Below are 15,369 nucleotides of genomic sequence, written 5' to 3' on the forward strand. Positions count from 1 at the left end.
GTTTGGGGTTGGGATTTGGGCTCCGCAGTTATATGACCTCCACCATGTTTTGCTGCTGTTCGGAAAATGCCTTCTCAGCCCCCTGGCTGTGACTTGTAATGCTAGGGTCTTGCTTTCTTTGAGGAGAGTTATCTCTTGATGCTCCTCTCTGCAGTTTATCTATATGCTTTTATTTCTCTGTTCAAGTCTTGGGAGGACCCCTTTTTCTATGCAAAACACATATAATGGCTTTGAATGAATACATGGGGCAGGGGTGCCAGAGATTCTAGAGTCCACTCAACCAAGACACATCGTTGTCTGGTTTCTGCTCTATCATATCTTTGAAATTGGTCCCTTGAAGTTCATTAAATCTAGCATCTTCTTCTCAGCCTTTCCACTATGGTGAGGTGTATGACTTAGGGCATGTTGATCCATTTCTCTGAAGCTTAGTTTTCTCATCTGTGAAGTGAGACTAAAAATGACCTAGCTCCTAGGCTTGCTATGAAGATTTAATGTGGATGTGTATGGAGCCCCTCCTGACAAGACTTCCATAGACTAGGTACTCCATTAAAATTGTGACTTTCATGCTTACTGTTACTACCATGATTGTTGCTGTCAGTCAATGTGGTAGTATTAGTTGCTGTATTATTTTCTTCTATCCTTCATGTTCTGTAAATGTGGGGGTTCCCCAGGTTCAACTATTAGTCCATTTCTGTTTTCTGTCTACAGTGACTGGGAAATGTATTCAACTTCCCAGGCTCACTCATGACCTCTCCCAAATAATGTTTCTATATCTCCCAAATAATATTTCCACATTCTCAGCTTCCTGCTGAATATTTCCATGCAACAAGTCTAACACCAGATTCATTACTTTCTCCATGCCCCAATAAATTCCTCTTCTGGTTTGCCCTATTCCTGTTAATCAAAAATTATTATTTCTATTATTCTATTATCTCTATTATTATTATTTCAATCAAACCCCACATTTATTCATCTGTTTGTTCAATATGAATTAAGCCCTGACAGTTCTAGGCACCGTAATAGATGTTAGGGTTGTAAAGATGATCCTCAAGGAACTTGACAACATAATGCAGTGATTCTTCAACTGTGTGACAGGTCAGAAAGGCTGTGGTTTTAAAAATGTGGTGTTTTAAAAAAGACAGATACCTACACTTCATTCTAGACATACTGAATTAGAATCCTCAGGAGTAAGGCCTGGGAATCTGTGTCTCTAAAAAGCTCTTGATGTTAAGCAAGGCATAGAGCCACATATATTCTAAAGAAGCTAAACGGAAAAAATAATTGGTTACAAATCAATGTAGAAATAGCAATATTAGGTGTTTGTAGAAGATGCAAAAACTATAAAAAAAAACCATCTGAGCCTGCTTGGGGACATCAAGGCAGGCGTCATAGAGGAACTACAGTATGGGATGGGTGGAGAGCAGAAAGGAAGTGAAGAAAGAGGGAACATCATATACTAAGGGATGGAAATATAAGCAAGCTGGAGTTACCTGGAAACCAAAAGTCATTCAGTATTACTGGTGGGTAAGAGTCAGGAACCATGGTGTGTCAAAGTGTGGGGCACAGCCGGAGAGAATGTATGCAGTGGTTAGGTCAGCCCAGTGGTGCTGGAATTGAGACTGACTTGGTTGAAAATCCTTGCTCCATCACTTGTTAGACAATTTTAAATCTCTACTCCTCAGTTTCTTGAGCTGTAAGAGATGTACATACCTCACAGAATTATTGGGAGGCTAAAATAACACAGGTGAAGTGCTTAGAACATGGTATTCAATATCATGAGGTATGACTACAGCCAGGGGCAGGCAGTGTGTACATAGTGCTAGAGCAGGTGGACTCTGGAGTTAGTCTGTGGGTGGAATCTCAGTCAACTCTTATTAATTGTGAATCTTTGGGCGGTTCTCTTTATTTTTAATATCTCACTCCCCATATCTTATTTCTGTCTATTCACACACTGCATCTTCCTATATCCAGATGTCACCATTGAATTCAACAAGTATTTACTAAGCTCTTCCTATAGGCAAGAAGACATATGATTCCCCCCATGGCTTCTTGTGTATGCATAAAGGCAAACTCATTAAAAATTGCCATTTAAACATCTCCTAACATTTGCCCTAAAAGTTCTTCCCAATCTTCTCTCCCATCTCTCCTTTATTTATATTTTTTACCGTAAGAAAATCCTGCTCTGTGTTTTGACACCTTTGGGTCGTTGCTCATTACAATCTCCTACTCCAGTAATATCCTCCCTTGGGATGGCTTTTGTAACCCTACCTATGTGTCCTTCAAAACCCAGCTCAAATGCTAGATCCTCCATGAAGCCTTCCCAAGTCAGTCAAACTGTAATTGAACTTGAACCTCCATAAAAATGTTTGAAGCTCCATTAAGGCATTTATCACTTACTGCTTTCATGAAAGTTATTTGCATATATGCTTATCATTCCATAAGCTCCTTGAGAACACAGCCTGTGTCTAATTCATCTTGCACCCCCTTCACGGTATGCATAAACTGATTTACTCATTGATAGTACTCAAGGGTGGCCCTTTTGTAGAGGAACGTTATAATTAAATTCTGAAGTTTTCTGCAGCTGACTGGAATTCTTTGCTGTATTTCACTCTTTTCTCTGATCCTTACTGTCTTCTCTTACTCATTATTGCAATATATTTTAAAACAAAATCTTTATAGTTTTCAGAGAAAAGATACTATTTAGAGATCTCCTAATTAAATATGTATTATTTTGAATTTTTACAGAAGAAAGGTGATTGAGAGAGAATCGTTACTATTATGTATGTGGTAGGAGGCAGTTACAAACAGTAATAGCAACAAAATATGAAAGCAAGCAAAATTATGAAAGCAACTCTGAACAAGAGGTAATTATAGAAACCAAGGGATTTAAAAGCTTCAGGTTCTGACTTTTTGCAGGGAGTTTGATACAAAGGGCATATTACAACTGACAGAGAACAATGTGTAAAACTGAAGGAATATGATTTTAGATAATCTAAAAGTAAATTTTTCTTTTAATCCCAGAGACAGCAATATAGTTACTCAAATTCCAACAAAATGAAAAAGTAACATAGAGTGTGTAGCAGCCATTTAAGCAGATAAAAGTTGTTTTGGTATAGTGCCTAGATTTCTGGACAGAAATATTGTTGAAAATGATCATAGATTCATTATAGAATTATATATTCATCATTTTTATATATAATTATATAAATGATCATATATTCATTATAGACATATATTCATTATTCAATCATTCATTATAGATTCAGTGATTTCTTACTCTGAAAATCCAATAGCAATGATACTGGAATCCCAGATTTCTTTATCATATATATAAGCAAATATGGGACTCAAGCTAACTTGACTGCATTAGAGATTCTGCAGGCTAAAATATAAATATAAAGTGCCGGACACAGTGGCTCATGCTTGTAATCCCAACATTTTGGGAGGCCGAGGCAGGTGGATCACCTGAGGGCAAGAGTTCAAGACCAACCTGGCCAACATGGCAAAATCCCATCTACTAAAAATAAAAAATTAGCTGGGCGTGGTGGTGCATGCCTATAATCTCACTACTCTGGAGGCTGAGGCAAGAGAATCACTTGAATCCGGGAGACAGAGGTTGCAGTGAGCTGAGATCGTGCCACTGCACTCCAGCCTGGGCAACACAGGGAGACTTTGTCTCAAAAAATAGAAAATAAATTTAAAAATACAAATATAGATAAATATATACCTGTCTCTTTCTTCTCCTTCAATTTTTCTGTAATGAACATCTGTTGCCTTATAACCAGAAAAAAAGTAGAACAATTTCCAACTCGAGTATTGTAGAAAAAGCAGCAAATGTAACTTGGAGGTGGTTAATCACTGTCTGGCATTAGCCATTAACACAAGCAATAGTTAAATATTTGTCAGTCAGGGACTTGCACAGTGGCTCAGTGGTGAGACAGCGGACTAAAAAGTCAGGTGGTAATGGTCCTATTATGCTCATATTGCTGTGATTCTGTCAAATCCCAAATGACTCCATTTCTACATATCTGTGTTCTAATCCTACTAGATTTCAGTTTGAATGCCTAGAGTAAAAATTTATATCATTTAATTATTAATAGAGATATAAGTTAAAGTTCTTTTGTTATTGGTACATGAAACTTACTCTAATTTCTATTTTCAGTATTAAGCACATTAGTAGGCATCAGGTGTCTAGTAATCGGGAGGTGAGTGAATGGCTTTTTCCTGTCCAGTTTACCCACGGAATAAACAAAGATGCATCTAAATCAAGCCAGATTGTTCCATAAAACTGAAAGGCTGCAGTATTTCAGAATATAGGTTGGTGGTAATAATAATAATTATAAGAAACATTTTGTTAAAAAAGGATGCAGAAGATATATGGGAATCAGAAAAATCATCAAATAATTGACTAGTTAATGAGCTGCTGATTATAATAAAAGCATTATGCTTCTAAAATTATCAAGTTTACAATAAAATTAACATTGTAATTATTAATTTCTAAGAGAAAGAAATCAAATTATATATTTGTAAAAAAGTGATCGAAGTAATATTTGATGGTCCTTCATCTTAGACCAATTGTCTACACGTCCCATTTGCTAAAACTAGCATTTATTGGTATAGCTATTCCATTTTATAGAAATATCTAAAAAATTGGAATGTTAAGCAATTGTTAAAGATCCCGGGCAAGGTAAGAGTTTCACATTAAAGTGTGAATATTTTAAAGAACTGGGTATTCTTTTTGGCAAAGGCACAGAAAATAATAGCAAAGTGATAGTGTGAGAGCTTGAAGGGCACGTAGAGGTTATCTAGAGCCACCTTGCATTCTGCAGATGAGTCCTTTCAGACCTAGCGGAAAAAGGGACTGGCCTAAAGTTAATCAAAGAGGCGTGGACAAAGCCTGGGCCAGGGTGGAACCGTCTCCAGAGTCCAGGCAGAGAGATTTTTATTACAAAATCCCACGCAAAATCCCTGGGAAAACTGCTCAGAGTTTTAGAATTGTAGAATGTTGAAGCTGGGAAAAAACGGCTGAATCCTGTTACATTACCTGTGAGACAACATGAGGAAACTCCAAAGGAAGACCAGAAAATCCTTACTAAAACCTAGAAGAGTGCCCAACGTGTCTCTTCATTGGCCTGTCAGCCCATCTCCTCCTTCCTCCTCCATGGGCACTGCTCTCAGGTCCTGCAAGTCTTTCAGTAGAAGTCCAGCCACTTCCCCACTCAGGATTATGCTGTTTTTGGTCCTTTATCCTAAGATACACTCTCCATCTCTCTTTCTGGCCTATTCTACTGCTCCAGCCTCATTCTAAGTGTTACTTCCTCAAAAAAATCTTTCCTGACTTCCTTGAATAGGTAGGTGGGTCCTCCAGAGATCTTGTTATGAACATTGAAATAAATAACTTTAATATGTGTGGTAGTAAAGACTAGTATTTTCGTCGGATTCACATTGAATTAATCTTTTTAAAAATTTTTTACTTACCTTTCACTTTTATCAAAGTAAAAGAGTCAAAAGTTACCACAAGTCTTGTTGTAAAAAATGACATCCTCTGCCCCTGGTCTCTGCCCTGACACTTCATGTCTGCTTCCCAGAGAAAACACGTTCTTATTTATTTATTTATTTATTTTTGAGACAAAGTCTCACTCTGTCGCCCAGGCTGGAGCACAGTGGCACGATCTTGGCTCACTGCAACCTCTGCCTCCTGGGTTTAAGCGATTCTCCTGCCACAGCCTCCTGAGTAGCTGGGATTACAGGCGCCCGTCACCACGTCTGGCTAATTTTTTATTCTTAGTAGAGACAGGGTTTCACCATGTTGGCCAGGCTGGTCTTGAACTCCTAACCTGAGGTGATCCACCCGCCTCGGCCTCACAAAGTGCTGGAATTACAGGCGTGAGCCACCGCACCCGGCCAAAAAAACAGTTTCAACTCTTTTTGTGTGCGTGTGTATGTGTGTGCGTGCATGCACACGTGTGTATTCTGGTGTCAATTCCACGTTTCTTAATAACATGCTAATACTACTACTTCTTGACTTTGCTTGTTTAGCTGTCAATTTCCTTCTATGGAGATGAGGTCTCACCTCTCATACAATTCCATTCTCACAACTGTACACACTTCCTTTCCTCTCATTTCCCCCTATTTTTATATTATAATTTCTTCTTAGGGAAATACATAATTTTTTTTTTTGAAATGGAGTCTTGCTCTGTCACTCAGGCTGGAGTGCAGTGGCACAATCTCGGCTCACTGCAACCTCCACCTTCCGGGTTCAAGTGATACTCCTGCCTCTGTCTCCTGAGTAGCTGGGATTACAGGCCCATGCCACCTTGCCTGGCTAATTTTTGTGTTTTTAGTAGAGATGGGGTTTCACCATGTTGGTCAGGCTGGTCTCAAACTCCTGGCCTCCCAAAGTGCTAGGATTACAGATGTGAGCCACCATGCCCAGCCCATAAGGTTTACATTATTTGGATTATGTAAATATTATTCACAGTTGAGCCATGTCATATAATGCTATAAAATTTCCTTTCTTGTGTATTATATATTCCTTATGTAGTTAGCCCTCCATATATCCCAGTTCCACATCCACAGATTCAACCAAACATAGATTGAAAATATTCAGAAAACAACAACAAAAAATAACAAACCAACAATAAATAATACAAATAAAAAACAATAACTATTTACATAGCATTTTCTTTGCATTACTTATTGTAAGTAATTTAGAGATAATTTAAAGTATCCAAGATGATGTCTGTAGACTATATGCAGATACTACATCATTTTACATAAGGAATTTGAGCATTCATGGCTTTGGTGATCTGCAGAGGTTCTGGAATCAATTCCTCGTGAACACGGAGGTACAACTCTTTGTACCTTTTATGTACTCTGCTTTTAGTAATTGTCTTGTTTTGTTTTTGACTTAGTGTTTAACACACATCTTGCTAATTTATTACTAAACTCTTTTCTATATGAGTAAATCTCATCTCAGTATATGCAAGCATATCAGGTATTAATTTTATCTTCTTGAAGACAGTAATCCTCCTGCTTCTGCCTGGACTGGTGGTTTTCCAAGCTTGTTCTGTCTTTGTCGCCTGGGTCATCCTCTTGCTTTGCTCCACTGTGGGATCTCCCATGTTCAAGGTTTGTCTCTCACAGGCCATGGATTAGTCATATTTCAAACATCAAGATGATAATAATATCAGCGATGAGAGAAACAAAGCCCCAAAGGAATAAAGGCCCTGTCTTTTTACTCCTAGGATATCTAATCACATTTTGTGTTTTTAAAGTTTTAATTGTTTTTTCATGCCATTTCACTTAAAATAAAATTTCCTTTTAAATGCCTATGAATGAGTATTTTCAGTTTTAACATATTACCTTTTAAGAAGGTAGCAAGGGTAATTGAAGATGTGTTAAATATATATCACAGTTAAATCATACAGAAAGTAAAGTGTTTTTTTTTTTTGGTTTTAGAATTGTAGTTGCATATAGAAAAGCGTAAGTAAAATAGGTGGTTTGTAATATGCTCAAGTGGAACAATTTATATTTTATGATTTTGAAGATCAACAAGGTGAAATCCACAAAGTTCAGACATGCACTTAACTCCCTGTAACTAGCCATACCAAACAGAATCTCAGCCAAGATTTCTGCAATATTAACAAGCTGATTCTAACATTTATATGAAAATGCAGAGGACAAAAACTGGCAAAGGTAATCTTGAATAAGAATAAAAGTCAAACTACCAGAAACCAAGACCTATTATAAGGCTATAGTAATCAAGACAGTGTGGTACCTGTGCATAGATAGACAAATAGATTGATGGAACAAACCAGGGAGTTCAGCAACAAATCCACACATATAAAGTCACATGATTTATGACAAGATGACCCTACAGTACAGTGGATAAAAGTCTTTTTAATAAACACTGCTGGTGTAACTGGATATCCACATGGGAAAAAAATGTATCTTGATCTTTTAGACTTTTTTTTGTATGGTGGCATACAAAAAAATAAATTCCAGTGGATTTAAAATCTAAATGTGAGAGAAAAACCATAAAACTTAAAGAAAAACTCACAGAAGAACATCTTTAAGACTTTGGAATAGGTAAAGATTTTGTAAAACAGTATAAGCTGAACTATATTTAACTTAAGAACTCCTATTTATCAAAAGACACCATTAACAGAGATTAAAGCCAAGCCACGTGTAGGAAAAAGATATTTAAAATACATGCATAAAAAGGAAAGAAATAAATAAGAAAAAGATAAACAATCTAATAAAAATAGGCAAAAATATTTGAATAGTCACTTTAAAAAGAATATTCTAATCATTAATAAGATGCTCAACATCATTAATAATTAGGGAAATTAAAATCATAATGAGATTTCTCTATAAACCTGCCAGAATGACTAAAATTTAAAAAGGTTGTTGGTTGGTGAAGATGTGGAGAAACTGGAATCTTTTTGCATTGCTCATGGGAATGTAAAGTGGTGCAGCCACTGTGGAAAACGGTATGGCAGTTACTCAAAAAATTAAACTTACAATTACTATATGATTGCCAGGCATGGTGGCTCGCTACTGTACTCCCAGCACTTTGGGAGGCCGAGGCAGCTGGCTTGCCTGAGCTCAGGAGTTCAAGACCAGCCTGGTCAACATGGTAAAACCCTGTCTCTACTAAAAATACAAAAAATTAGCTGGGCGTGGTGGTGCACAACTGTAACCCTAGCTACTTCGGAGGCTGAGGTGGGAGGATTGCTTGAACCCAGGAGGTGGAGGTTGCAGTGAGCCGAGATCACATCACTGCACTCCAGCCTGGGTGACAGAGTGGGATTCCATCTCAAGAAAAAAAAAAAAAGAGCTAAGATACCTGAGGGCCAGAGTCATTAAACATTAAAGTGATTGCAGCTGTAGTTTACCAACCCCAAGGACTTTACTTCCTCTGTAGCAATTTCTCATATCCCATATATTCAAGAGTCTGGAGTAAAATTGCTAGATAAAATACAGGGCACTGGTTACATTTGAATTTCAGATAAACGCTGATTTTTTTTTTCTCGTATAAGTATGTCCCTGGCAATATTTATTACAATTTCAAATATTGCCAGGGACATACTTATACGAGAAAAAAATCATTTGTAATAAATTTTGCCACAGACATATGAAAAAGCTATCGGAAATTCAAATTTAACTGGACTTCCCGGGCCACCACACTATTTCTCCTTCCTCAGAACCCCCAACAACACTGAAGCACATGTCTTCAGGTGCTTCAATGGTAGAGACATGTCTTCATGGTAGAGACCATCAACCACTCCTCCTTACTGAAGTTGTCTGTCGTGCTTATGGTCACTCTTGCCAAATCATTGATCATTCTAGCACTTGGTTCTTCTCTTTCTTCCTCTCAGTACTTATTTCCATTATCATTCTCTATGATTATGATATCCACATAGACCACAATTCAATATCCCTGCTTCTGATTTCCTTTACCTTCCCATTTCAAACACTTCCTCCATTTCAATTCAAAAGGACAGAAGCATAAAGAAGATGAAGCTTTTCTGCAATATTAAATACGGTGGTCAGGGAAGCCTCAGTGAGGAGATAATACTTGAGCCAACATTCTGAAGGAAATGAGGGACCCAACTCTGCTGACTGGAGAAACATAGTCCAGGAAGAGGAAACAGTAATTGCAAAGGCCCTGAGGCAGAAGGCTTCCAGGCTTATTATAGAAAGTTTCTCGAGAACAGGGATTAAATCTTATACTTGGTGGTGTGGATAATACCTTACCTGCAGGAGTAATTCATGGTAATATGACGATTCATAGAAGAGCATGATAAATTATTGATTAATAAATGAGTAAGAGGCACCTTGGTGAAAGGTTATTAAGTGTATTTGGAAATCATTTCCTGCCTGTAAGACCTTGCAATCAAATGGCAGGACTTAGGGTTCTTAATAATACATAAAATAAAAGCATAAATTAAATAAGGAATTCATATTATGTACAATGAGTAAAGTGCATTTTGAGAGGCACTATTTGAAGAGAACTTCAAAAGTTGCATATCAGCTTCATATGCAGAATATTTTTCTGAGGGGTTCAGATGCTTCTACACATTTTAATTGGACGGCTTTCAAATATTCTAGACTTAGAATGCATATTAACCTCATGTCTTCTCCCCTACAGGCCACATCTCGGTAGTTTTTCCATGCTCTTGATTCTTTTGTTTCGAATCCAATAAGAATATTGAGGAATAGAGGTAACAAAGGATAGTTAAGATTAGACATTTTCAAAGGATTTATCCAATGAAGCTTTACTGGGTACCTGCCAAGTGAGTGAAACCCTGAGATGTATATACTCTAGTGCCGAGGACAGGGTTCCACACCTAGCAGATATTTAGTAAATTTTTGTTTAATGAATTAAGTGAATGAAAGAATGAATAAATGAAAGGAAGTGTCTTCTCTGAGGTATCCGGATGTGACGCCAAGAGGGTCAGAACCACATTTTCAATTCCGCTTGATAATTTCTAGAATATAATAGACGGTGCGAACAAAGAGAAAAGAAATAAAGCAGTGAACTTCAGAACTAGATGGCATCGACGCGGCAGCTGATTTTGTCTGCACACGGCCCCCGTAGCCTTTGCGTCCAAAATCATTTACGCGGCCGCGACCGGTAGTGACGTCACGAGATTTGGAGCTCGCAGGAAATCTCTGTGTTGTGGGGAGGACGCGCGCTCGCGCGGGAGTTTCAAGCGTAGGCCCTCAGGAACTCGAGCTGCCATGAGCCTCTGGGTGGACAAGTATCGGCCCTGCTCCTTGGGACGGCTGGACTATCACAAGGAGCAGGCGGCCCAGCTGCGGAACCTGGTGAGTCCGCGAGGGCCGGGAGCGTGGGAGAGGGGAGGCCCCCGGCTCGGGGTTTCGCGCGCCCCTGGGGAGCAGTGCTTCTCCCGCCCGCATTGGAAGGTGATAAGTGCTATGGAGAAAAATAACACAGGGAAGGGGGAAAAGATGTGGGAGGCGGGCTTCTATTTTTAAACAAGAAAAGCTCCGCTGAGAAGTGGCATCTGAGCCGAGACTTGAAGGAAATTGAAAAGTCATAAATACAGAAATCCGAGCAAAGAGTGGAACAGGTAAGAGGGGACAGACAGCAAGTGCAAAATTCCCGGGCAGAGATGTACACAGCATATTCTAAGAACCTCAGGAGGCTGGTGTAGCCGATAGTGGTGAACCAGCGGGAAGGGTAATCGGAGATGGGTGTATGTGTTGGGATGGAGTTGGGGGTGCAGACCCAGTCAGTCTCAGAATAAGACGAGAAGCCGTTGGAGCATTTTGAGCGGAGATGACACCATGTGATTTACTTTATAGCTGGCTTAAGATTTCTCGATGTCAGTGTCGTCATTTACAAGTAAAGTGTTGTAAATATGTATTTACCCCAAAGATCATTTCTAATTCTCAAATAAATTGTATTAGGACGTTCCTGAGATTAGTTTTGTTTTTTGAGGCGGAGTTTCGCTGTTGTCACCCAGGCTAGAATGCAATGGCGCGGTCTCGGCTCACTGCAACCTCCGCCTCGCGGGTTCAAGCGATTCTGCTGCCTCAGCCTCCCGAGTAGCTGGGATTACAGGCGCCCGCCACCACGCACGGCTAATTTTTGTATTTTTTAGTAGAGACGGGGTTTCACCACGTTGGCCAGGCTGGTCTCGAACTCCCGACCTCAGGTGATCCACCTGCCTCGGCTTCCCAAAGTGCTGGGATTACAGGCGTGAGCCACTGTGCGTGGCTGAGATTAGAGCTTTATGAAAGATCCTCTCCCCTCTATCCTGATGCCTCTTTGTTGTAGTTGATAAAAGTGTCTAATGGCAATATTTTGTGAGAACGAACTGAATCTTCCAGGGAGTAGAGAGTAAAGAAGGATCTTTAGGAGAATAAGTTATTTAGTGTCTGTGGAAAACATTTATCCACTCCTTTTAAGGACCTCAAATTAATATATGATGCTGATGGAAACTTTTTTGCCCAATACCCTGGTTTTCCCTTACCGACCTTTCTTAGATTTACAGATACTATTGAATTAAGTGCTTCTTAAAAATAAGAAATAATAAGAAAAGATTGTACATGTGAAAGTCATTAGACTAGTTGATAGTGTTGTGAGATTGAAGGTTTTTTTGGTCTCTTTATTGATACTGCATGTATACTAATGTAGAATAAATTGATTACTGCAGTATCCATCATTTATAGACAAATTACATTTTCCATCAATAGCTTTGTCTTCAGTTTTCCTAGTGATAGAATACATTTTATTTTCTGTGGCCACATTTTGTTGTACAGAATTTGGAATGTATATTTTGGACATCAATTTAATATAATGGTCTTATGTGTTAAATTTGCTTTTAAGAAATGTTCACCTGTTTACTCTTTTATTTGCAGCTTAATCAAACTATGAAACATTTAAAGCATAACCCTTATTTTTGACTAGATTGAAGTTTAAAAAACAAGTCAGTAAGTGTCTGTGGGACACCTACCATTTTCCAGGCAGTATATTAGATTGAATAGTTCTTTTCCTTGAGACTTTTCAGTGACAGAGATGGATGAGTTTACAAAGTATTAAAATTCATTGCAATAAGCACTTCTCTTAAGATACGTATTCCATTTTTTTCAATAATGGTTATTTACAGAACTTCGCCTTACAAGATTTTATGCTCCTGAGGCTAAGGTCTGTCACCCACTCATCTTTATAGCCTTCATAGCACTGGTTCCCAAACCAGACTGATCATCAGAAACACCTGAAAAGCTTTTGCAACACTCATCATCAGCAGATACTGTTAGTGCCCTACCCAGTCCTCTTGCTTTTAAGTGCACACAGACTGACTTCCGACTTCTAACTTTGTACGTCTGTACTTTGCCTGAGGGCTTTTCTCTCTGTGACACCCATAGCAGATTTGAAATGCCTGGAATTAATGCTCTTTCTTTTCCCCCATCCACTTTCCTAAGCAGGCTTCAAGAAAGAACTCATCAGAGATAATCATAAGGCAGCTTCCCCACCCTTTGGGTGGGTTACACTCTGGTGGGTGTTTATGTTGGCTTTAAGAGTTTCCCTAGCAGGATCAAACACAGATACCTAGAGGCATTCAACTTGACAACACACTCTTACTGGCTGCCTTCCTTTCCCTGTTTTGCATCCCCACTCTCCTATGAAGTTTTCCTTTATCTCACAAGTAACCTCCCAAGGAAACCAAATGCACTGAATTGTTGTCACAGGGACTGTTTCTAATAGTCCGAAGTAAGAAAGGCCTGAATCTTAGAGTTACAGAATCCTAATCTCATGGATGATAGGGTCTATTCATCAGTCAGTCCTTTATTTTAAAAAGTTTTTTAGGAGATTCTGATAGTCAGGTTTGAGAGTTCCTGCTTTCTAGCATTTAGTTTTGTATCTTGCATGTGCTGTCACGTATATAATTTATACAAAATTAGTGTGAGGCGAATAGTAAACATTTCAGTATATATAAAAGATACACAAAATATTGTGTATCTACCCATGAAACTCCAAGTTTTACACATATATAAAAACTTGGGTGTATCTACTCATGAACTGGGAGTTTCATGGGTAGACACATAAAATATTTGATACTTAAAAAGTAGTTTGGTTCTACCTAGAGCAGTTCAGTTTGACTAGGGAAAAATGCCTCGTTCTTTTTTTTCAGGTGCAGTGTGGTGACTTTCCTCATCTGTTAGTGTATGGACCATCAGGTGCTGGAAAAAAGACAAGAATTATGTGTATTCTACGTGAACTTTATGGTGTTGGAGTGGAAAAATTGAGAATTGAACATCAGACGATCACAGTAAGCATTTCACTTTGAGGCCCTGAAAGTAATTTATAGCGGGGACTTTCAGTCTTGGTCATATATGTCCCCCCAACTCAGTTGCTTCCTAATGTATGATTTAAATAAGAATTCCACAGGTAGTCTTGGGGCACAGGATTTGAGAGCTACTGATTATGGATCTATTATAACCAGAGCAAAGCCATTTATGTTAGATAGGAAATAAGAGCAACAGAGGGTTTGGGGTAAAATGTAGAGGGTGAGATTAATTTCATATTACCTAATAAGACAATGTCTTAGCTGAAATTAGAACTCAGGTTTCCAGACTTCATTTTTCTGAGAGCAGTAGTGGGGATGGAAAGAAAGAGAATGATTTTGAGAAAAATGTTAAACATGGTATCAAGTGACTTGGTAAAGAGTGCACAACTGACTGACTGGGAAAGGAGGCCTGCAACTCTGGGAAGTTGAGAGGCTTCCTGTGGTCTTGCCCTTGCCAAGATGTCCAGCTTCATACCATGTAGCACATTTTTATGCTCTTCCATTATGGATGATGTTTAAGATCTGGCTGAAATGTATCCTTCCTTTTCATACCCCATTATAATTAACTTTTCTTCTACAACCTGTAGTTTGTACTTTTAATAGTACTTATTTTGTTTTGCTTTGGTTGTAGTAGTTTGTACATCTTTTACTTTGAAAAGATTGTATTTGTTTTGACTGTATGTCGAGAACATATATTCATTTTCATATCCTTCATATCTTCTGGTAAAATATCTTTACATATTAGGCATTGAAAAAATCATATGCTGAGTGTGGATGGTAGTGCTATAAACAGAATCTTCAGGAAGGTAACTGGATTTTAGGCTAGTGTTGATTAGCATATATTTAGATACATTGAGTTTGAGATGCTGGTTGTATGTTGTGGAAATTCGTATAAAATATATAGGGACAAATTTAACAAAAATTGTGTGGATGTGTCGGAAGAAACTAATATCTTATAGAGGGACAATAAACAGCCAATCAAATGGAATGTTGCAGCATCTTCCCAGATGGGTGGCTTAATATTTTAAATTATCTGTTTGCCCCAGGTGACACTATAAATTTCTATGAAATTCTAATTAAAATTCAAGTGGTTGTTATAATTATATGAAATGATCTTAAAGTCCATCCATATGGAACAGTACATTTCTGAGACTAGCTAAAGTAATTATGAAAAATGATTAGTGAAGTAGGGCTTGTGTTACCATATAGTAAATCATATTGTATGTCTATTGTAAATAAAACAGTATTATATTGGCATGAAAATAGAGAATTAGAACAAGTGAAACTGGAAGGAGAGCTTAGAAATGTGATAGAGGTGCTATTTCAAATCAGTAGAAGAGGATAAGCCAGCAGAGTGTGTCATCATAGCTAGTTATCTATCCAGAGAAAACAAAGTTGAGTCCCTATGACATACAATTTATAGAGATAAATTCCAGATGAATTAAAGACTTAAATGTTAAAATGAAACACTAAATATCTTAGAGTAAAATTTTTTAGACTATATGAATTGCTCCTGGGTCAATAAAACCTTTTGTAGGAAAAC

The 15,369-nt window shown here is 38.1% G+C and overlaps 1 protein-coding gene across 5 annotated transcripts in view; it reads left to right on the top strand.

Moving 5' to 3' along the window:
* Positions 1-10,536: 10,536 nt before the first annotated feature.
* Positions 10,537-15,369, top strand: part of RFC3 (replication factor C subunit 3) — a 156,069-nt gene continuing 151,236 nt past the window's right edge. For 2 of the 5 annotated variants that reach the window (XM_009248560.4, XM_054528902.2), the window contains exons 1-2: positions 10,651-10,836; positions 13,671-13,808. In XM_009248560.4, coding sequence (XP_009246835.3) covers positions 10,750-10,836; positions 13,671-13,808 — 225 coding nt within the window. In that variant the 5' untranslated portion in view covers positions 10,651-10,749. The other 3 variants (XM_002824157.6, XM_054528900.2, XM_054528901.2) reach the window with 3 other exon arrangements.

This window comes from Pongo abelii, chromosome 14 (genome assembly GCF_028885655.2).
Source record: "Pongo abelii isolate AG06213 chromosome 14, NHGRI_mPonAbe1-v2.0_pri, whole genome shotgun sequence".
NCBI lineage: Eukaryota > Metazoa > Chordata > Mammalia > Primates > Hominidae > Pongo > Pongo abelii.